General features: G+C 36.0%; 1 protein-coding gene and 2 pseudogenes across 1 annotated transcript; all 3 read left to right on the top strand.

Moving 5' to 3' along the window:
* Nucleotides 1–2,208: 2,208 nt before the first annotated feature.
* Nucleotides 2,209–5,419, top strand: LOC116135119 (cysteine-rich receptor-like protein kinase 10). The gene is made up of 7 exons (XM_031420826.1): nt 2,209–2,374; nt 3,650–3,750; nt 3,954–4,034; nt 4,105–4,315; nt 4,401–4,638; nt 4,724–4,874; nt 4,946–5,419. The coding sequence occupies exons 1-7, from the start codon at nt 2,209–2,211 to the stop codon at nt 5,183–5,185; spliced, it is 1,188 nt and encodes a 395-aa protein (XP_031276686.1). The 3' UTR covers nt 5,186–5,419.
* Nucleotides 5,420–9,289: 3,870 nt separating this feature from the next.
* On the top strand, nt 9,290–13,342 carry LOC116135101 (annotated as a pseudogene).
* Nucleotides 13,343–17,402: 4,060 nt separating this feature from the next.
* Nucleotides 17,403–21,107, top strand: LOC116135118 (annotated as a pseudogene).
* Nucleotides 21,108–25,012: the final 3,905 nt, after the last annotated feature.

Genomic DNA, 25,012 nt, shown 5'->3' with positions numbered 1-25,012 from the left:
CAAATTGCCTATTGCAAAAATGCGATCCTCCATCATTGATGATTGCCCGTGGTACCCCAAATCTTGAGAAAATGTTCTTTCTCACAAAGTTAACCGCCCCCTGGCATCATTGGATGGCAGTGCAATTATTCTCTTTTTAGTTCTCTTTTTAATTCCAATTCTTAATTTTATTTTATTTAGGTTTTCCTTGATACAATTTGGATTGATCAAATAGTAATAGGATAGTTTAAATTGGTAGTTGATAATAGTAATTCCCTTGGGTTTATATCCGTATTTATACACTTTATTACTTGAATGATTTCGTACACTTGCGAAAATCTACAACATGGGTCACATTATAATGGTGTACCTTTCATCTTCATGAGTCATTTTCTTTGGCTTTTCACTTTCGTCTTCTATTGTAGTTAATGAATGCATCTTTTCTTTTTCCTGTAAAGATGAAACTGATTGAATTGGTGTAAAAGAACTTGTATACATTCTGTGAAATCCTGAAACTCTTACTCCGCCAATGGTATTGTTACAAATATTTTAGTTAAAACACATTGTAACTTGTTGGATGTAGTTTCTGATTTTTAATGAGTGAAAGTACAAGAAATACAGAACATGACTGAAACTCTGTGAAAGAACAGAGAGGACAGCAGAGGATCAGAGGATATATGGGTCTATAACTTAATTTTTTATTTAGTTCCAAATCCAGAAATAATTTCCTATACATGTAATTTCCTTTAGTTTGAATTAATCTTAAAATATTTCTTTCTTCTTTTTGTTCTGTGTTTTTGCTTGGTGTTTTTATTCCGACAATTGATGTTATCCCCTTTGACAAGTTCATGGATATCATGATTATAATATCGGTAATGTTGTCCAATCAAAATAATAAAACTGAACCAGCCAATACTTTTCCTAGTCTACGTGATGCGTTGGGGACTCAAGATGGCTTCACCTCCAGAGTTTAAGTCAATGAAAATTGAGTAAAATACAACGCCCACAATAAGAATTATGAAGAAGTCATTTTCAAGAGTAATCTCACACTTTGGTGAATAGCTTTCAACATACGCAATTGAAATTGAATGCTCTACCTTTTTTTTTTTTTATAATACATTTGAAGTTGAAAGTGAATCATGGTAGTGACATTCCAGTTGAATAATATCCAGAGATCTGCTAACAGACATGAACATGCTTGAGGAAATTGGACACAGATTCTATAATTAATAGTGTTCATTGTTTTACCTCTTCATTACAAATTGATTATACAATGATGTATAATTGCTTCTGGCAAGAAACCAAACTGGGAATCATGGAGATGATAAAGCAATATTTGGTCTCTGCATTTCTTGGCATAGTAGCTTTTACAGCTCTGGTTTATGCCCAGAATCAATCAGGTTTTTATACCTCCAATTTTAAATATTCTTAACTCCATACATGCAATAAGCTTATCTGTTAATTTATCTTTTTGTTTATCTTCTGTCAGGTTTTATTAGCATAGATTGTGGAATACCTGAAAATAATATTGGCTATATTGATGAGATAACAGGTATAAATTACTCTTCAGATGCAGGCTTCACAGAGAGTGGTATAAGCTATAATATATCATCTGAATACAAAACTTCCACCCTCGAGAAACAATTTTTAAGTGTTAGAAGCTTCCCTGAGGAAACAAGAAATTGTTACACCCTAAAACCTGAAGGTGGCTACGATAAGTTTCTGATCAGAGCAAGATTCATGTATGGAAATTATGATGGGCAAGGCATTGTGCCAAGTTTTTAAGCATTTCTTATTCTGATGGGTGGGATTCAGTGGTATTCGAAAATGCATCTTCGATTATTACCAAGGAGATCATCCACATGTCTCAGAGAATTATATACATGTCTGTCTTCTAAAACATTGGCTCTGGAACACCTTTCATTTCAGCATTAGAATTAAGGCCATTGATAAATTCTAGTTATGTACGAAATCAGAATCATTACTACTCGTGGGGCGGTGGGATATCGGTTCAACATCCATCAGTAGTCAGGTAATAATTTAGAATCACCTAAATTTAATCTCTATGTTGATCTAATCTGTGTTACTAACTGAAAGTGTGTATTACATTTACAGTATAAAAAAGATGCTTATGATCGCATATGGTTACCCCTCAACTACATCAACTACGAACCAGTAAGTAACTCGGTCACTTTCAACCAGACTAATTATCAACTCCCATCTGAAATCATGAGGCCTGCTGTTATTCCCACAAATGATGCCAATTCTCTGCAAATTTATGCGCTACTTAATGGTCCGAAAGTTCAATATCAGGTGTATTGCCATTTTTTAGATGTTGAAGTCAAAGAAGGTAACCAAAGCAGAGAGATGAACATCTTTGCGAATGAAAGCTCTGGTATGGACCTTTTATTCCCAATTCCTCCTACACAACAACAGTAGTTATTGATGATCCCTCGATTGAAAAGAAAATTGTTGCTCAATCAACAAAACCGAGAATTCAACTCAACCGCCCATTCTCAACGCTTTTGAGATATATACTACAAAAGAATTCCACAATTGTTAGCTGATCACAAATGGTACGTTTCAAACTTCTTATTTTTTAGATTATTCACGTTACTTGATCAGTGTTTACTGCAATGTAACAAATTATTAGTTGATGCAATCCTGAAGATACAATATATTGGAGTGAAAAGAAATTGGCAAGGATCCATGTGCCCCTAAAGCTTATTGTGGCAAGGTCTTAATTGCAGCAACAATGAATATAAACCACCAAGGATCATATCCCTGTAAGTTTACACAGAAGCTAGAAGCCTACTCTTCAATGTTGATGATCGCTGCTGTTAATGAATGGCTTACTTATAGGGACTTATCACTAAGTGGAATAGCCGGAGATAGATCCATGGATATCGAATCTCACATCATGAAAATTTTGTGAGCTTCTCTCTTATAACATTATCCTGAGCTATTAGTGATAGGAGCTAATAAGCTAAATTAATTCAATCCATGGCAGGGACTTATCAGACAACAGTTTGACGGGACCTGCCTGATTTTCTATCATTTACCATTCTTGACAGTGCTGTAAGTTACTCATAAATAATCATGTCAGAAAGTAGAGTTTCATGGTTAAAGGCGCCAAAGATTGTCTTTACTGTCCATTCGCAGAAACCTGAGTAGAAACAAACTCAAAGGTTCAGTTCCAGCCAGACCATGGAGAAATGGACAAGTTTTCTGTCACTAAGGTTAGCTTTGTGGTCCAAGTTAATATCTATTCTACAAGGTTTTATCATTTCAAGTCTATGCTGTTTAATCTTCTGTTGATTCTAGTGTCGACGGGAATCCAGATCTTTACATTCCAAGTTCACATAAAAAGAGAACAAGTTTATTTTTCCAGTAGCAGCAGCAGTTGTTTCAATTTCCGTCCTCTCAACTGCAATAGCTATTTTGTGGAGCTTTAAAGAAGAAAACGAGGTACTAACACCATTTTTCTTTTTCAAGAAAAAACTATGACAATATCATTTCGTTGATAAAATATAACAAAAAGTCATCCCCTGAACAGTTTTCTCATCCCTATCTTGATTTTCCTTTCTTTTTTTCTCAATCAAATCAGAATCCTTAACAGTACTCTTTACTATTAGCAATCAAATTAAATTTTGAAAATTTTCCGATACAGAAGACAAATGGTGGTTATCATTGATTATAGTAGGAGCAGCTCTACTGGTTCCCCTGTTCTGCTACTTATGCTGTTATGATGGAGAGTACGCAAGGCAAAAGGTAATAGCTTGGAACAAATAAATATATTGCAAATTATCAATCATGATTATTAGAATCTTTTTTCATGTACTAATTTAGTGAGAACATAAAGACCAAGAGGACTATTGCGTGAATTTGGAGACAATTTGTCACCTTCATCACAGACGGCAAACGAATAACAGAAGACAAAATCGCAATATCAAGCATGACCTCAATATTTTAAGTTTCAAACCATCGCTGCTGCTACAAACAATTTCTCTACTACAAATGTGCTTGGGAAGGGCGGTTTTGGTGCAGTTTACAAGGTACGACTTTGCAACTATTTAATTGAAAGGAGTTGTATAATGATCAATTGTCATAGAGTTGTGATTTCAGGGGATATTACTTGACGGGCAAGAAATAGCAATAAAGAGACTCTCAAAAAGTTCTAACCAAGGAGTAGAAGAGTTCCAGAATGAAGCAAAGCTTATTGCAAAACTCCAGCATACTAATCTTGTTAGACTTTTAGGATGTTCTCTGCAGGCAGAGGAAAGGATTTTAATCTATGAGTACATGCCAAATAAAAGCTTGGATTTCTTCATTTTCGGTAAGCCATTTCAGCATATGATGAATTTGCAACACGAGTTTCTCACTTATCAACTACTCAATTTTGATTTGTTGCTTTGTGGCAGATTCTCATAGAAAGAAACTGTTAAACTGGAAGACACGATTCAACATAATTGAAGGAATAGCTCAAGGACTTATTTATCTACACAAATACTCAAGATTAAGAGTAATTCACAGAGACTTGAAAGCTAGCAACATTTTATTAGATGATCAAATGAATCCAAAAATATCTGATTTTGGTATGGCCAGAATCTTTGGGGTGAATGAATCTATAGCAAATACAAATAGAATTGTTGGGACATAGTAAGTATATGCTAAATTTTCTATCAATAGAAAAGGATTATATATCTTTTTAAATGGTTTATTAACCGGAGTTTGATTTTTACAGTGGCTATATGTCTCCGGAGTATGCCATGAATGGCATTGTGTCAATTAAAACTGATGTATATAGTTTTGGAGTTTTAGTACTGGAAATTGTGAGTGGCAAGAAGAACAGTGGCTGCTATCACACAGAACATCCACTCAATCTTGTAGGATATGTAAGTTCTCAATCAAATTGTGTACTTTTCACAAATGTATGGAATCTAACCTTGAATATCTTGTGCTTCAGGCATGGCAGCTGTGGAATGAAGGTAAAGGCTTGGAGCTGATGGATCCAACAATGGATGAATCTTGCTCTCCTGATGAAGCACTTAGATGCCTACATGTGGGTCTCCTGTGCGTACAAGACCAAGCAATTGAAAGACCCACAATGCCCAAAGTTATTTCCATGCTCACAAATGAAGCAATCCCTCTACCTGCACCAAAGCAACCAGCATTTTATATCAATGACACTACTGAAGAGTCATAAAATCCTGGAAAAAAGGTAGAAGATTGTTCCATAAACACTGTAACAGTCTCAGTAATGGAAGCTAGATAAACATACTAGTAATCTACTTGGTTATTGAGACCACTACAGTGGGAAAGAGGTAAAAAGAAAATTGCTTTAAACAATTTAATACTCCATTAAATTGTGAAATGGGCAATCTAATGTATATAATCTATTGAGTGAACTATGTAAAACTCTACTTTTACAGGCTATAAACCTGAGATGTTAAAACAATAAAAAGTCTTTTATCTTTTTATAATTTGACAAGTTCATGGCAATTATTAGATCTGTTTCGTTTTCATAAGAAAATGTTTCTACTCCAAAATTTAAAGAAGAAAAAAAAAAGATAATGGGCCTGCAGACATACTTGGGCAGCCAGGAAATTGCACTACTTCATAAGCGATCGAAGAGCTTAAAATGATGTTTGTCTGAGCTTATAAGCTGACAAAACTTTAAAATTAAACTGATCTGTTTATTTATAACTTTTGAGGGTTTATAAGCTGAGATTATAAGCCAAAAAAAAAAAGTTGGGGGCAAATTTTTTTTTTTTTTTTAAGCTTATAAGTATTCTGCTTATAAGCTACTTTAACTATCACCACATTATCCCTTTTTTATTTTAAAATTCTATCCTATACCGTTATTTTTAGATTTGTTCATTATATTTGTTCATTAGTTTATTTTGTATAAAAAATCTAAAAACTATTGATATAAATTTTTAATAAAATATTTGTATATAAAGCATTTGTTTATTTAATGTTAAAATTAAATTATATTGTAATATGATCGAAATATATTTTGATAATATTATAGTAAAAAATTAAGTGAATATAATTTATTATTTATTAAAATAATCTTGTAGTCTTTTTACTCATTTTAATAATAAAATGTATTTATAAGACACATTTTACCAGACGTGTCAACTACTTATCAGTTACTTATAAGTATTTTAACCAAACACACGTAACTGCTTAAATTTCAAATACTTATAAACTAAAATTAGCTTATAAGTACTAACTGCTTATAATCTAATTTTCATAAGCTTAGCCAAACAGACTTTTAGTTTGTTTCACTGAAGTGGTTGAGGCACTTCAAACTTTGAATTCATTAATTTAAATAAAAGTTCAATAATTGTGGTAGTCCTTAGTTAATTAATAAAAAATGCGAAGCTTAGTCAAACCAAAGTGGATAAATTATCTTAAGAAGTGCTTTAATCTTGCATTAAACAATCACTAACCCTTTTAGACGTTAGCATATTTTTTTTTATTTTTCTATTATATATTGAGCTTAACTATTGTATAGATCGGAGGCCAAAAAAGACATATATATGTCAACTCCCTCTAACTCTTTATACTTGATACGAAAATTCACACCAACCAAAAAGATCTGATTGACCTTGGCAGAATCAGAACAAATGTGTGCGTGGCTTAATGAAAATCAGCAATGCAATGTAAAAGTGCAGTAAAATAAGAACACAAACAAATTTTTTAAGTGGTTCAGCAAGTTGAGACTTAAGCCTACGCCCACTATTCTCTTATTACTTTGAGAGCTTACAAAAAAATATGTAAGTGCCTACACAAATATACTATCCCCTCTCTCATAGTTTGAAGGGGTATTTATAGAAGTTTTTGGTAAAGGAAAGAGAGACAAATTTGGGATTGCAATCAAACTTGGTATGCAATCCTGTGATTTTAGTGATAGAGCGCTAAGATCATGCTGCCAGTGATGTTGAACTTATCTCTTCTGAAGTATCAAAGATTAAAGGTTATCCTTGATTTGTCGAACAACTATTAAGATTGTTCACTACGACGAGCTTTAGTTGAGTTGAGCTTACTTTGGATCGCGCTAATTCTAGGTCAAGCCTGATTCTGAGTCGAACTATAACTCTGCGAGCTTCTAGGATCTCCAAGCTTTTTGACAAAGTCAAACACAACATTTGTCCCCCAAGTGTTCAGAGGTTGTGTCGAGCTTCGAAAACTGAAGTTACTTGATTTGCTGCTTAGACTGAGTTCCTTTGTCGATTTAGCTTGCACATAGGTCGTTGAGTTTTGTTTGAGCTTCATCATGCAACCTTAACTTCACTCGACGTGAGTAAGACTTAGCTTCTTATGTAATGTTGTCAAATTCAAAATTTGAAATGAAAGGCACAAGGGTAATTTTCGAGCTGGCATGTAGCATTAAATGCTGCTGACTTTTGTAATTACTTTTTGTCATATTTGCGCCATTATAGTTGGCCACGTGTGGAACTAAAGCGATGTACTTTGCTACTCGTAGAGTTGAGGCGACATGCACTAGCGATTATGATTGCTCAATCTGACGGTTGATCGCCCTTCACTGATTGTCGCCATATGTAACCATTGGACGGCCAAGATAGCTCGGCAAATGGAGGGTTGAGATTCATCGCTAATCGATTCCCGCCGTTTTGGCTTCCCGCTTGACACTATAAAACAAGTTGTTTGCCCTCCTTTCATCCTCACTTGCAACAATTGAGAGCACTCAGCAGTTATTTTCTTCTTTGTTTTCTCCAGCACTTGGGCCTTCCTTTCATGGCGACTTTTTGACGAACCTCTCTGTCACGAACATACCAGTAAGTGTTTTTACACTTGTTCTTTTTAGTTTTGTTTGAATCTTTTACTATTGGGGCAGGCATTGCCATGGCCAAGTTAGTATTTACGGTTCAAACCCTCTAACTAGTGTTTTAGGAGCATTTAGACCAGCGGCCGCCGAAATCCTTCACTAGAAAATAACTAGAATGTTTGATTTTTATGTGAGTTTAGCTAGCAATGTAACATTTTAATTTGTTGTTTGAAAAGTAAGAAATGTGAGGTTTACTTGGAAATAAAGTTAATGTTTTTGTTGTAAATGCTAGGAAAATTACCATCTCTGTTAGTGTTTATTTGAATGTAGTGAATTGGTGTGGCTCGTTTTTATTAATGGATGAAAAGTTAGAACAAAGAATTGAAACCTTGACTATATGTTGTAAATTATCTAGGAAAAAGGAAATTCAATTGTATTTTTTTATTTGGATAATTCTCTGAATATTTTCTTAATTAATGTGTAGTGATTATGGAAGCATATGCTTCAGGAATGAAAACACTCTTATTCTCAAGCATAAATAAACACCTATTGCTTAAATTATCTTGAAATGGGTACACCTCAAAGAGATAAGTTCAAGATTCCAAAACTAGGCCTTGGTTTGGAGAGGCTCTCACTATCTATAGCCTGAAACCTTCCATAAAAGTGGGCCAAATAGTCAAGCAATAACAACTATGTTTGGGCCTTGGTATTCTTTGAATTGGGCAGGACTTTATATGAAAAGCACAAGGGTAATGGTGGTGATGGAAATATATTTGGTTTCATGAGCACCAACGCATTGTCTATAGTAGATAGCAGTAATGTCATGGGAACAAGAACCCAAAGGGCACAATTGCTTACCAATCGGTTGTCAAATGTTAAGAACGAGAATTTATAGTTTCATATAACCCAAGGTTAGTAATTCATTGATTTCCTTACATTGGGCTCTTGCAGGGTGAATATTCTATTGCCTCTTTATGGCCGTTGTGTTGGGTACTTATCAGGTTTCTTAATAGGTTTCATTGGGTTCTTGTTGGTATTGACATGAAGATGTTAAATGTGTACTATCTTGATCCCTTGATGGGAGACCCCTGCATGAATTAATGTTTTCCCTCCAAAGGGTTGCAGCCTTCCTAGGATGCGCTGTAGTGATATAATCATTGCAGATTTTTAAGTGGATAGAAAATGCAATAGCATGTAAAGTGCCAATTTATTATTTAAAAAGAAATTATCGTGTAAAATCTGATTTTATAATATTCACCTAATTTTCCAGGATCTCTTTGTGTACACTGAATTACTTTACCAAAAATAAAATGTAAAGATTCCCATTCTTCGCCAACATTATTTTTATTCATGGAAACCAAATGCATAGATTTCTGAAGTTTTACCGTTAACGTTCCATGATCAACATATTAGTTTGCAAAAGAAGAGCTTGGAATGGCTGACCTGAAGTTTCTATTTCTTTTTATTTTCGAATTTGGTTTTGTGAAATGTATTTGCCTATAATTAGTATTTCGTAGGCCTGATGTTCTTTAGTACAGTGATGATTTGCTTGATCGCTTAGTAAGTGCATGCTCTTGATTTTGTTCTTTGATATCTCTTTCCAGATCCAGAGAAGGCTGTCTGTGCAGTGACCAGATTGCCTGCCAAGTAAGAGTTATTATGGCATTTGTCTTAAAACCTTGCTGGCAACGTAGAAATGCATGTTTTGGAATTGAACTCATGATTTTAAGCAGTTCCGGTTTGTTGTGTACAGTTTCTTGTTTGATTCTCGGCTTATGGAATTTCTTATTTGTAATTTATCTATGTGATGTTACATGTAATGAAAGCTGTGCCAGTATGCCTGCTGTGTAGTGGTAAAATTCACAAGTTATGATTGTATTGATGTAATACTTGAGTGGTAATTGGAGAGACTAAAATTAATGATTTTGCAGGATGACTAAGTTGCTCGATGATGAAATTGAAGAGGATGAGCTGTTCTGGAATCAGGATGCTCTTAAGGAGGTAGTAGCTTAAGCATTATTCAAAGCATTCTCATTCGAATTTGAAATCTGTTCTTTCACTTTATGGATAAGAATCTTTCTTACGAGTAGTTTAATTGAGTATCACCATTTGTATTTTCTTTGCATTCAGTTTTCTTTTGTTCTTTTGCAACTTTTTTCATTGGTAGGTCATGATGATCTGGTTCTGAAAATTAAGCAACAAAATTGACTTTGTTGTCAACAAAATTGACTTATAATGAAATGGTTGGAGTGTGTTTGGGAATGCTTATCTAGAAGAAGCTTTCAAGTTAATTTTTTTTTTTTTTTTTTTCTTGGATAAAAGGAGCTAAGAAGAGATTTTTGGCAAAACACTTACCTAGGGATTTTTGATAAAATTCTTTAATTGCATTTCTAACAAAATAAGTGCAACAATTGTTCATAGAATCGCTGTGTGAATTTTGATTAATTGTGCAGAACATTATGTTTTCTTTTATCAGTGGATGATTGACAGAAAATTTGTTTTTAGACTATGTAAATCTGAACTGCCATTCAAAACTTGAAATTGTGTTTTAATCCTTGAAAATGATTTGGTATCATAATACATACTGTCTTCTTAAATTATCTTTAGTTGCATAAATACTTAATAATTTAAATCATCATTAATTGCTCAGATACTTAAATTATCTAAAAATCTGATTTGTTTTGCAGGCAAGAAGACGACGATTTCTCCAATGCATAAAATACTTTTCTACGTTTAGCCAACAATGTAAATGGCATAAATCATGTTTGACTAAACTGATTTTTCAAGTGGAATATAAATGATTGATTAATACTTATAGGACATTGATTAATCTGATTAATTTTGCAGGTTGAAGCGTGAATCATCTCTAAAAATCTGATTAGTTTTGCAGGCAAAATGGCAAGAGTTAATGAAGAGGTTTAAGGGTATGAATCATGCTTTAGTAATTCAATCTCACCCAGATTTAACTAAAACATTCTTCTTAAATTTTGTGTGCTTACTATTTTTCTAGAATGGTGATGTTAATTTGTTGGCAACATATTAAATAATATTATATATTATATGGTACAAAATATCGTTGTATATATGTTATCAAAATCTGTATTGTATCAAGCATTATTTTAAACACAATTCTCCTTTCCATTGTGGAATCTTTGGAGAGTCATCTTTATCGTTTTATCAGTATTTTTATATACGTACCGAATAGAGGGTAAAAGAGTCAAAAAGTGGGTAAAAAAAAGTATTTTTAGCGTTTCTCTATTGCTACGAGCTCCCAAAAGTGAAGAAGGATATGCTTCCATAGGATGTGGCTCACCTTTGTGGAAAATAAAAAACGAGCAGGTTGAACATGTCCTGTTATTTGTGATATTGTTTATGTTTTGGTTATATTTGTTCATTGCTTTGGTCTACTTTCTTCTTCTTTTTCTAAATGTTTTTATTAGAAAATCTGTGCTCTTTTTTTTTTTTTCTCAATTTTGAAAAACTTAAAATGCTTTGGTCTGTAATATTGTGTACTTGTATTTTGAGAAATTTGTCGCAGGCACATGCACTTAAAATGGCTTTAGAAGCAAAGAACTTACCTGTCAATATATATGTTGGAATGAGTTATTGGTACCCCTTCACAGAAGAGGCAGTGCAGCAGGTAGGTTTCAATCTTTTCACTTTAGTAACATGGGATACTTTTTGTCTCACGTTGAACTGCCATGGGATCTATGAGCTGTTTTCCTTTTCTTTTGTTAAATGTGGACTTATTGACAGAATAAGAGAGACAGAATTACAAGGCTCGTTGTATTGCCGCTTTATCCACTGTTCTCTATCTCTACAACAAGGTCAAGCATCCGTGTTCTCGAGAGAATATTTAGGTGCTGCTTTTTTTTCTTTTTTCAGTACATTCTCTAATTTCTTGTCTGTAGTAAATCAATTTTGTATATCTTAAACCATTTTTGAGTGAGAATAATATTTCAGGGAAGATGCATATCTATCAAGGATGCCTATTTCCATCATACGGTCCTGGTATCAACGAGAAGGTTACATCAAAGTCTATGGCTGACTTGATTCAGAAAGAGTTGGAGAAATTCTCAAACCCTGAGGAGGTGCATTTAATTAGAGTCTCTTCTTCTATATGGTTCTTTTGAAGCACAAAATCAGTATATATATTAAAATTTAACTTGCCTGGGTTATGGTCATTTGACGAGATTAACTCTCTACAACTTGTCTTTGACTTCTATATGTGGAACCACAGGTAATGATATTCTTCAGTGCCCACGCATACAGTCAGTTATGTTGAGAATGCTGGTGATCCATACAAAGATCAGATGGAGGATACCTAATCATGCAGAACTTCAAAGACAGAGGAGTTGGCAATGATCATACTCTGGAATACCAGGTTCGACTGTGAAACCCAATTTCACAAGTTTCAGCTGCCATCTTTCTTGTCTTCCCTTAATTATGAGGACTGTCTGGAGCTGCTGTCTACCAACTTTCTCCATCAGCGATTTTTGTTTTCCCCTTATCATTAGGTTGGGCACTATAACGTTTGGTTGGTTAAATTGTTGGAATTTTCATTTCTTTCCCCTTCTTTTCTCTTGTAGAGTCGAGTTGGGCCGGTACAATGGCTGAAGCCCAACACTGATGAAGTTCTTGTTGAGCTAGGCCAGAGAGGTTTTAAGAGTCTCCTGGCGATTCCAGTCAGGTACATGACCAGTTACTAAAATAGCAAATTTGTGTGTTGATATGAGCACTAAATTTGTAATCTACAGAGTTAAATTAATTGTAGTCTTTACGCTGCAGCTTTTTGAGTGAACACATAGAAACTTTTGAAGAGATTGACATGGAGTACAGGGAGTTGGCTCTTGAATCCGGCATTCAGAACTGGGGACGTGTACCGGCCCCTGAACTGAACCTCTTCCTATATCACGGATCTGGCAGATGCAGTACTAGAAGCCTTACCTGCAGAAACCACCATATCTTCTTCAAGGAAGATCTCCGATGAAGACGACAATGGTTTCATGAGATATACTATCAAAATGTTCTTCGATTCTATCTTAGCATTCGTTTTGCTGTTGTCACCACAAAATGATTATTGCATTCAAGAGTAAGAAACATGTAATGGAGCTGTTTCAAATATTGACCACATGTATGCCAGCATAATAAGGACATGTGACACTGGTGGTTATAATGTTGGTGGATTAGTCCAAAGTGTATATTGAGAAGATGGAAGTTCAGTATTGAAGCTTGAAGATCTGAAGAGAGTTATTTGGTTTATTGTCTATTGAACTTCTGCTGCTGCTGAATTGCTGGTGCCGAAACTGTAAGCACCGTGTAGCTTGAGGGAGGTTGTTAAGGAATGTTTCATTCAGCATCTGTTTTATGTTTGCAACTCAAAACGCTGCCCATTTCAATCTTGAAGATGCTGCTTGAATCAAGTGAAAAGGACATCATTTTGACTTCTTTGAGTTTGTTAAAAAAGCAGTTATTGTTCATTGACTGTGATTAAAAAAACATTTTGATTAAGCACCGCATGCTTCAGATATTTATGATATTGATAAATTTGAAATTCACTTCTCACTTGGGAAACCCTTCAAGCCGTTTGATCAACTAATGGGTGTATTGCCTGCTGCAAGGTTCCCAATATAACTTATCCATTTCTGTTGGTTATTTATTTATATACTTCCGCATGCGCTTCCATTGTTTTATAGGAAATTGATGACATATTGGACTTTTATCCCGCTGGTATTATTTGAACTGACATATTATTAGAAAATCAACTTCCTTTTTATGTCTAATCATTAAATTTTTTCTCAGATTTTTAGGTTGGTATTAATGGAAAAGGCTTTGCTTGGCAGGTAGTGTTTGATTTTGTTTTCATGATTATGTGATATATGTACCCAAAAAAAAAAAAAAAAAAAAAGGCCTTGTACTTATTCCGTGATTTTGCAAGATTTTAAAATATGTTTTTGTTGGCTTCAAGTAATGTAAAATAAAGTCCAAAGTCAGAGAATGCATATATGTATAGATTAGTCTACTTAGGCTTGGCCCATGGCCCTGGTTGGAGTTGCTTCAGGTCGTTGCCTTTAGGCCCTGACCACCTCATCTCTAAAGCTCATCTGGCTTGTTCCAAATTCACCCAACCGGGCCAAACCAGCCGGATATTCAGCTCCAAGCTGAAACAACTTTGGGTTGGGTTATTGTGTTAGGTTAAGCCCAAATAGCAGTTTTATTCTTTTGGGAAGATTGGGTTTATTGTATAGTTTCGGCTTGGTACAAATTAAAATTTTGTTTTTATTAAAGCCCAAGGAGTGGATTGAATTTTATGACCGTTGGTTTCCAAGAGTTCAGGGTTTATGAATTTCCCCTGTTCATTCAGGGTATTTGCAAACTACCATTTATCGAGGAGTCTCGTCTTCTTGCAGATTATACCAAAATTTTCTTAATTTGATGATATGACTAGAGCCAAAAGAATCAAAATTTCTACATTGCTAATGTTAGTTTGTGATGGTGCAAATTTAATGATTTTGGGTAAAGTGACGCTGTATATCCCACAATTAATGCATTGATCACTTTTGGAATCCCGTGGTTACAACTATAGTTCTATCTACCAGAGTTCATCAAATAAATATTTGCTTCGCAATTAGAGGTGTCAAAATATTGCGCTCACATAAAAGTATTTTCATAAACGCACAGTGAAGGAATGAACGGATTCATCTTCCTTTCTGATAAATCTGTATGGCCTGTGATACACTCACCAATTGAGGGTATGAAGATGATCGCAAAAAATGGAGTCCTGTAAGTTCTCTTTTATAATTAATTTGCGTTACATGTAACACAGCGTGCATTAGTTGTCTGTAGCTCTTACATTTTTGCTTCTCCAGATCTGTCTTCTACAATTATCCTCCGTTTCACTCTCACATTCCAAGGCCACTGCCAGGTGTAATTTTGTTTGAGGAGGTAAATAATGTCATTTTTTCCCTCTGATTTTAACTGTGGAGATATGAAAGAACATTTCTGCTATTTATTTGATTGTGGACTACTGTTAGTTGATTGATATTCTTCCATCTCTTCTCATTGTTTTGTGATTTTCTTGTTAGAAAATACTGAAGTGAACATGAATGTTTTGCAGGGCTTAAGAAATATGAGATGTGGATCTGAGAAAAGGGAACTAATTGGAAGTGGTTTTGTAGCCAATAAGATTGGCACTCTAAGGGAACAGAATAAAAGGGATGGTAACCAAATACGTGGCCATGGGTTGCAGGAAACTAAAATTGAGTTGAATGTAGATCGGTTGCAGGAAATAAGAGGCAAAGTAAAACCAAATTGGTTGCACTCAAGAATAATAGCTGATGTGAGCACAAATGGATTGCAGGGAACAAAAACTGAAGTGAATGTAGATGGGGGTGAGGGAATAAGAACTGAAGTGAATTCTAATGTAGTGCAGGACTTAAAAACTTGAGTAATATCTAGAAAAAAGAATCGGAAAGGTAAGAAACAGAATCTAGGTGAAGCTGGTGCTGACCCGCGCAAGGCTGTTGAGAAATTTGATGGTAGTGGTCCTAGTGAACAAAATAAAGGGGATGGTAACAAAGCAGGTGCAAGGAACAACAACTGAAGTGAATGCAAACGTGTTTGAGGGAACAAAAGCTGAAGTGAATGCAGATGGGTTAAAGGGAATAAGAACTGAAATGAATGCAAATGGAGTTCAGGGTGTTGAAGATGGTGATATCTTGCTAGAAATGATGAAGTCAACACATGGTGGGAGTTGCAAAGATTTTGGCGCTATGGTTTGAAATGCTGATGTGCATGCAGAAGTTGTTTTTGGTCTGTTTAAGAAATATTCCAGTGATGTGTTTAGGTGAATTAGGTTGATAAAATGATGTATTTTGATATGTTTGTACGTGCATTAGTTGGTGTGTTTAGTTTAAATTTTAAATTTTCAACTTCAGGTGGAACAAGGCAAGTTCTTGTATAAAAACTATCCCTGTTTTTGAATGAAAAAACATAGCAAAACTTCAGTTCAGATTTTCTCTCTCTCTAGCTCTCTCTCACGCCTGTTTTGTTCCTCTTTCTTTTGTATTCTCTAGCTCTAAAAACCAATAATTGGTATAATAGCTGTTGTGATCTTTTAGGACCTGGAAAAAAATACATTTATGGAATTTGTGAAGAGTTATAAGAGAAAAAAAAAAAAAAAAATAAAACCTCTTAACAAAACTCAACACCATACGTAATCATCTTCATGGTAGCAACTCCAGCTTCACTTTCTCCACCCATCTTCAATAGAGATTAGTTCCATGTATGGGTTGTCAAGATGAAGACTTATTTAAGAGGCCATGGGTTGTGGCAATACGTGGAGGAGGAGAAACAAGTTCCTCAGTTGGGAGCAAACCCCACACTGAACCAATTCAGGATTCATGAAGAAGAGATGTCTAAAGCACCAAGGGCCCTATCTTGCATACACTTGGCAATGATAGACCAAGTCTTCACTAGGATTATGGCATGTGGAACTCCTAAAGAGGCTTGAGATAAGCTTAAAGAGGAGTTTGGGGGCAGCGATACAACACGCAACATGCAAGTTCTAAACCTGAGAAGAGAATTTGAGATGCTTAAGATGCAAGAGGTTGAGTCTGTCAAGGAGTATGTGGATAGGCTGATGAATGTAGTGAACAAGATTAAGCTACTTGGTGAAGAGCTGATTGACAAGAAGATAGTAGAGAAGGTTTTGGTCAGTTTACCTGAGAGATTTGAGGCAAAAATCTCCTCACTTGAAGACTCTAAAGACCTGTCCCAAATCAGCTTAGTAGAACTTGTACATGCTCTTCAAGCACAAGAGTAGAGGAGGTTGCTGAGGAAGGAGCCATGATAGCAAGCCAAAACAAGAGGTCTGCTGGAGAGAAGAAGGGAAAGGAGGAAGTTAACAACGAAGGAGGAAAGAATGTGGGAATAAGAACCTTTCCTCCTTGTCCTCACTGCAAGAAAAAGAACCACTCTGAAAACAGACATTGGTTCAGGCCTAGCATACAATGCAAGTCTTGTAAGTAGTTTGGACATGTAGAAAGGGTGTGCAAGAATAAAGGAGGGTAGCAGGAGCATCAATCCCAGGCAGTGGAGAATCAACAGCAGACTCAAGAACCTGAGTAGCCGTTTATGGCTTCAAGATGTGTAGTTGATTGTGATCAAGAGGTGTGGTTAATTGACAGTGGTTGCACCAACCATATGTCACCAAACATGTCCAATTTCGTGAGCTTAGATCAAAGCTACAAGTCTAAAGTTAAAGGGGGAAATGGAGAGTTGCTGGAGGTCAGAGGCAAGGGGAATGTTGCTATCCAAACCAAGTAAGGTACCAAATTCGTATTTGATGTTTTATTTGTTCCTGAAATCAATCAAAGCCTACTTAGTGTAGGACAAATGCTTGAGAGGAATTACTTTCTGCATTTTAAAAACTCAGCATGTGTCATTATAGAGTGTGATGGGAATGAGTTAATGAGAGTTCGAATGCAAGGAAAAAGCTTCCCGGTAGAGTGGCCAAAGGCTGTTTTTCAAGACCATTCAGCTAACATAGTTAGTAGAGATGCCAAGGTGGACAAATGTGCTATTTGGAATTGGGAAAAAAATCATAAGCTTTTAGCAAGATAGAATGCCCAAAAGTCAGATTGAAGAAGTGAATTCAGATGAAGTTGATGAAGTTCTGGTAAGAGGTACAAAGCCAATATCTGAAATTTATGAGAGGTGCAATGTGATTGAGTTAGAACCAACAAGCTACAATGAGGCAGTCAAATCCGATGCTTGGAGAAGCTACAATGAAGGAGGAGTTCTCTTCAATAGTGAAGAACAAGTTGCAGATATAATGACCAAAGCTTTGTCCAAAACCAAGTTTGAAGATTTAAAGCTCAAACTTAGTGTTTCCAGCAAAGATATCAAGGAGGAGTGTTGAATGGTGATACCATGCTGGAAATGATGAAGTCAACACACGGTGGGAGTTGCAAGATTTTGGCGCCACGGTTTGAAATGCTGCTGTGCATGCAGAAGTTGTTTTGTCACTGTTTAAGAAATATTCTAGTGATGTGTTTAGGTGAATTAGATTGATAAAATTATGTATTTTGATATGTTTGTACGAGCATTAGTTGGTGTGTTTAGTTTAAATTTTAAATTTTCAACTTTAGGTGGAACAAGGCAAGTTCTTGTATAAAAACTATCCCTGTTTTTGAATGAAAAAACAGAGCAAAATTTCAGTTCAGATTTTCTCTCTCTACAGCTCTCTCTCATGTCTGTTTTGTTCCTCTTTCCTTAGTATTCTCCAGCTCTGAAAACCAACACAGGGAACAAAAGCTGAAGTGAATGCGGATGGGTTGCAGGGATTAAGAACTGAAGTGACTGCAAGTGGAGTGCAGGATGTACAAACTGAAGTAATATCTAGAAAAAGGAAACGGAAGACGAAGAAAAAGAAATTAGGTGAAGGTGGTGATGGCCCAACACTACATTTTCTTCAGAGCAATATTTCTCCAGTTTTTCCTCTTTAATTTTTTCCACTTCAAGAGTAGAAAAATTCTGATGGGCTCCAGGACATGTATTCTTGCACTTGTTAATGTACTCATCATAGTACACCTTGCTTGCTGAAGAAGTGTCTGAAGCAAAGAACTTGAACTTGGATTCTCTTATAAGGATAACAACGATGAGGTTGCCCACTATGAACAAAAGTTTGGGCCTGATTATCATGAAACCAACTTTTGGGAGAGAAACAAACAGGAGCACCTTCATAGAAGAACATAGGGAGGGAAACCAAAAGGGGCTGGAACAGAATAGACTACAAGTTAATACTGTTGAAGAGTAAATAAAAAAACTCTCAAGTTGATTCTTCTTGTATATTTTCATGGCTTGAATCTTTTGCATCTTGGCAAGGTACAAGTTACAAGAGAGGTTAACTAGAAGAGTTTAAAAGAAAATTGTGAAGAAGAGACTAGAAGGGTTGAGAGGCAAACTTTGAAACAAAAGAAGATGAATTGCCATCTGACGGACGGAACGTAAAGCAATGCAAAAACAAGATTATATAGTGGGGAAAAGCGGGGTGTTTTTGGTAAAATGTGTGCTATTACTTTGTTTTCACTTTTATATAGCCGGGTGAGTACTTTTTGAAAAGCCATGGGAGATTGATTATGCTCATTAGCGAACCTACTTTTCTATTTAGGATACCTTTTGCTTTATCCACAGTTCTCTATCTCTACAACTGGGTCAAGCATCCGTGTTCTCGAGAGAATATTTAGGTGCTGCTTTTTTTTCTTTTTTCATTATATTCTCTAATTTCTTGTCTGTAGTAAATCAATTTTGTATATCATAAACCATTTTTGAGTGAGAATAATATGTCAGGGAAGATGCATATCTATCAAGGATGCCTCTTTCCATCATACGGTCCTGGTATCAACGAGAAGGTTACATTAAGTCTATGGCTGACTTGATTCAGAAAGAGCTGGAGAAATTCGCAAACCCTGAGGAGGTGCATTTAATTAGAGTCTCTTCTTCTATATAGTTCTTTTGAAGCACAAAATCAGTATATATATTAAAATTTAACTTGCCTGGGTTATGGTCATTTGACGAGATTAACTCTCTACAACTTGTCTTTGACTTCTATATGTAGAACTACAGGTAATGATATTCTTCAGTGCCCCCGCATACAGTCAGTTATGTTGAGAATGGTGGTGATCCATACAAAGATCAGATGGAGGATACCTAATCATGCAGAACCTGAAAGACAGAGGAGTTGGCAATGATCATGCTCTGGAATACCAGGTTCGACTGTGAAACCCAATTTCACAAGTTTCAGCTTCCATCTTTCTTGTCTTCCCTTAATTATGAGGACTGTCTGGAGCTGCTGTCTACTAACTTTCTCCATCAGCGATTTTTGTTTTCCCCTTATCATTAGGTTGGGCACTATAATGTTTGGTTGGTTAAATTGTTGGAATTTTCATTTCTTTCCCCTTCTTTTCTTTTGTAGGGTCGAGTTGGGCCGGTACAATGGCTGAAGCCCTACACTGATGAAGTTCTTGTTGAGCTAGGCCAGAGAGGTGTTAAGAGTCTCCTGGCGATTCCAGTCTGGTACATGACCAGTCATTAAAATAGCAAATTTGTGTGTTGATATGAGCACTAAATTTGTAATCTACTGAGTTAAATTGATTGTAGTCTTTACGCTGCAGCTTTGTGAGTGAACACATAGAAACTCTTGAAGAGATTGACATGGAGTACAGGGAGTTGGCTCTTCAATCCGGCCTTCAGAACTGGGGATGTGTACCTGCCCCTGAACTGAACCTCTTCCTTCATCACGGATCTGGCAGATGCAGTACTAGAAGCCTTACCTGCAGAAACCGCCATGTCTTCCTCAAGGAAGATCTCCAATGAAGACGACAATGACTTCATGAGATATGCTACCAAAATGTTCTTTGGTTCTATCTTAGCATTTGTTTTGCTGTTGTCGCCAAAAAATGATTATTGCATTCAAGAGTAATCTCCTTTAAAGGCGATTAAGAGAAGAAACATGTAATGGAGCACATGTATGCTAGCATAATAAGGGCATGTGACACTGGTGGTTATAATGTTGGTGGATTAGTCCAAAGTGTATATTGAGAAGAAGCTCTACGCATTTTAAAAGATAACTTAAGGGAGTCTCAAGAGAGGATGAAGAAATTTGCTGATCTGAAATGACGAGAGAAATCTTTGTCTGTAGATGAATGTGTCTATCTTCACCTAAAGCCTTACCGTCAACTACCAGCAGTGGCAAGGAAGAATCAAAAGCTCTCGCCAAAATTTTATGGGCCTTTTCAGATCATTGATAAGACGACAATGACTTCATGAGATATGCTACCAAAATGTTCTTCGGTTCTATCTTAGCATCGTTTTGCTGTTGTCGCCAAAAAATGATTATTGCATTCAAGAGTAATCTCCTTTAAAGGTGATTAAGAGTAAGAAACATGTAATGGAGCTGTTTCAAAATTGAACACATGTATGCCAGCATAATAAGGACATGTGACACTGGTGGTTATAATGTTGGTGGATTAGTCCAAAGTGTATATTGAGAAGATGGAAGTTCAGTATCGAAGCTTGAAGATCTGAAAAGAGTTATTTGGTTTATTGTCTATTGAACTTCTGCTGCTGCTGAATTGCTGGTGCTGAAACTGTAAGCACAGTTTAGCTTGAGGGGGGCTGTTATGCGTTGTTTCATTCAGCATCTGTTTAATGTTTGCAACTCAAAACGTTGCCGTTTTGATTTTGAAGATGCTGCTTGAATTAAGTGAAAACGATGTCATTTTTATTTCTGAGTTTGTTAAAGTAACAGCCGGGTGTTCAACTCCAAGCTGAAACAACTTTGGGTTGGGTTATTGTGTTAGGTTAAGCCGAAATACCAGTTTCATTCTTTTGGAAAGATTGGGTTTATCGTATAATTTGGGCTTGGTACAAGATTAAAATTTTGTTTTTATTCAAGCCCAAGGGGTGGATTGAATTTACTACCCTTGGAAAGTTAAAATTCCACTAAGGTAATCTATCCACGATAATATTATATCCCAAAGATTTTCTTACTACCAATGGTTGTAGGGTTTGAAGTAGTTTCCAAGTTTTAAAATTTGATGCACAGGTAAGCGAGGTTTAGGGATCTTCCTTATATCAAGAAAGAAAATTGTTTTCAATGAAAACGGAAGATATTTATGAGTCATGTTCTCTTAATTGCCCTGTAATTTTTAAGGAACATGAGCAAACCTGGCGGGTTCAGGTTGGGCAGTTCAGCAAGATGCCTCACCGTTACTCTTGGGAGTTAATCATTTTTAGAAAAGAAGAAAAGAAAAAGAAAATATTTTTTGTAAGTAGGCAAAATTTTGGCTTCTTTTTGTTGCATGTAAAAAATATTTATCTATTCTGGCAATTATATAACTGGTAGATGTACACTCAGCCTGGGATATGTGACTTGAACAACCTCTCAATGATTTAGACATGAGAGGTGGCCTTTCATGCAAGTAAGAGACATGAATAACTGTTAATATTAACCTATCCACAGCTGCATATTTCTTTTGCTATAATTAACAAAATTTTTGTGTCTCCATGAATGAACGGATTCATCTGCCTTTCTGATAAATCTGTGCGGCCTGTGGAGATACACTCACCAATTGAGGGCATGAAGATGATCGCAAAAAATGGAGTCCTGTAAGCTCTCTTCTATAATTATTTTGCGTTACATGTAACACAGCATGCGTTAGTTGTCTGTAGCTCTTACATTTTTTCTTCTCCAGATCTGTCTTCTACAATAATCCTCCGTTTCACTCTCACATTCCAAGGCCACTGCCAGCAGTAATTTTGTTTGAGGAGGTAAATAATGTCATTTCTCCCCTCCGATTTTAACTGTGGAGATATGAAAAGAACACAAATGGATTGCAGGGAACAAAAACTGAAGTGAATGCAGATGGGGGTGAGGGAATAAGAACTGAGTGAAATCTAATGTAGTGCAGGACGTAAAAACTAAAGTAATATCTAGAAAAAGGAATCGGAAAGGTAAGAAACAGAATCTAGGTGAAGCTGGTGCTGACCCGCATTGATTGTAGTGGTCCTAGTGAACAGAATAAAGGGGATGGTAACAAAGCAGGTGCAAGGAACAATAACTGAAGTGAAAGCAAACGTGTTTGAGGGAACAAAACCTGAAGTGAATGCAAGTGGGTTGCAGGGAACACAAACTGAAGTGAATGCAGATGGGTTGCTGGGATTAAGAACTGAAGTAAATGTAAATGGAATTCAGGACTTAAAAACTGAAGTAGTATCTAGTAAAATGAAACCGAAACCTAAGCAAAAGAAACTAGGTGAGGGTGGTGATGACTCCGATCAAGTTGTTGAGAAATTTGAGAGTAATGCTCCTAATGCATAGAATAAAGGGCATGGTAACCAAGCAGGTTCAACTAGGTTGCAAGGAACAATAACTGAAGGATGTACAAATGTGTTTCAGGGAACTAAACCTTTGAGTTAACATCGATATGATTCAATTGCATGGGAAAAAAACTGAAGTGATTTAGGATGGGTTGCAGGGAATTTGAACTGAAGTGAATACAAGTGAATTGCAGGATGTAAAAACTGAAGTATTATCTAGAAGGAAACGTAAATCTATGAAGAAGAAGCTAGGTGAAGGTGGTGATACCCCGCAAAAGACGCACATAAGGGTTTTTAGAAATTTGATAGTAACGCTCCTAGTGACCAGAATAAAGTAGAGGGTAACCACGATGGTGCAGATAGGTTGCAGGAAACAATTACTGAAGTGAATGCAAATGTGCTTCAGGGAATCAAACCTGAAGTGAACGCAGACCGGTTGCTAGCAATAAGAGTTGAAGTGAATGCAAATGGATTGCAGGATGTAAAATCTGAAGTAGTATCTAGGAAAAGGAAATGGAAATCTAAGAAAATGAAACTAGTTGAGGGTGGTGATGCCCAACATAAAGGTGTTGCAAAATTTGAGATTAGCGCTCCTAGTGAACATAACAAAGGGGATGGTAACCGAGGACGGGGTGCAGATGGGTTGCAGGGAACAATAACTGAAGGGAATGCAAATGGGTCTCGGGGAACTAAACCTGAAGTGAATGCAAATGGTCTGCAGGGGGTACAGATTGAAGTTAAAGGGTTGCAAGGAACAGAAGCTCAAGTGAATGCCAATGGGTTGCAGGGTGTAATAGCTTAAGTGAAATATGGAAAAAGGAAACGAATACATAAGAAAAAGAAAACAAGTGAAGGTGGTGATTTCCCTCACAAGTGTATTGATAAACTGGGGAGTAGATTGTCTGGGGAACCAAATGAGAGAGCTAGTAGACAAGCAAGTGCAGACGTGTTGTGGGGAACAAAAACTGAAGTGAATGCAAATGGGTTGCAGGGATCAATAACTGAAGTGAGCGCAAATGGGTTGCAGGAAACCATAACTGAAGTGAATGCAAACCGGTTGCCAGGAATACAAACTGAAGTAAAATCTAGGAAAAGGAGATCTAAGAATCGGAAACTGAGTGAAGGTAGTGATGCGTCGCTCAAGAGTGCTGAGAAATCAGAGAGCATCTTTTCTAGTGAACAGAGCAGATGACTCAAAAGTGGTTGAACTTCTTCGCAAAGTGGCATAAGAAATATGAATATGTATTCCGAGTTTTGGAAGCCAAGATGGGATATTGGTTTGATATTCAAGCTTTGCTTGCTAGTGCTTCCGCTGATAAAATAGGAACTGTAATTAAAGGAACATGAATTTATGAGGCATCTCAGGTAACTTACCATTTATTAAACTAAAATTATTCCATTGAATTTTCCTTAGAGCTGATAATTTTATTTTCATTTAATGTTTATTTATTTTATTTTTTTTGGTAATTAAGGTGAAGGACATTCGTTCTGGGACTTCAAGGGAATGCATCGACATATCACTAGGGAGCCTGGATTTTCTGTGATCAAGTCATGGATGACAAGTTTCTGCTTGTACTGCTGAAGTTTTAAGTTTAACGGTAAACTAATTCAAAAATTTCTTGATAAAAAAAGAAATAAAGTTAATTCTTTAGTTACCTGTATCTCACCATATAATTGTCCTTTATTTTATCTTTAGGTGTTCCCTGCTTTTCTCAATGATGCCACAAGAAATTGTTCTCGAAAAGAACCTGAAGGTTATTGATTCTGTCAATCTCTTGCTATCATTACAGGTATCAGAATCATTAATTTTGTGAAAAAATCCTCCTAATTTTTTCTAAACTAATTACTTTCTTGTATATAAAATATCATTAAAAGCTCAAATATTTGACTCACTACAGAGCAAAAATGGAGGAGTATCAGCCTGGAGCCCCCAGAGCCCAACAATGGTTTAAGTAAGTTGTTGACTGACATTTTGTATATATACATAGTCATCTGTTTAGAACCTGGATTTTTTCCTATAATATTTAAGTTGTTTTTTAAAGTATTCAACTTGAACATTTGAATTCTAATGAGTGGCAGTGGCGTTTTGTGATGTATTTTTGTTCAGCGGCTGAATCCCTGAGAGTTTTTCAAGGACATAGTGATTGACATGAGTATGTAGAGTGCACGTCATCCGCTATCAACGTAGTTCCAATGCAGTAAGGCTTATGATCAGGAGAAACTTCCTAATGGCTATGGGGCAAAAATGATGGAAGGAGTTTAGGCATTTGTTATATTTTTCATTCTTCACTATTGAAGTTGTGCTTGCACCTGCCACAAATTTCTTATGCTGTAGCAAACCATGCATAAGTG

The sequence above is a fragment of the Pistacia vera genome, unplaced genomic scaffold (genome assembly GCF_008641045.1).
Source record: "Pistacia vera cultivar Batoury unplaced genomic scaffold, PisVer_v2 Contig294, whole genome shotgun sequence".
Lineage (NCBI taxonomy): Eukaryota > Viridiplantae > Streptophyta > Magnoliopsida > Sapindales > Anacardiaceae > Pistacia > Pistacia vera.
The sequence above is the reverse complement of the archived record's forward strand: the minus strand, read 5'-3'. Positions and strand labels throughout refer to the sequence as shown.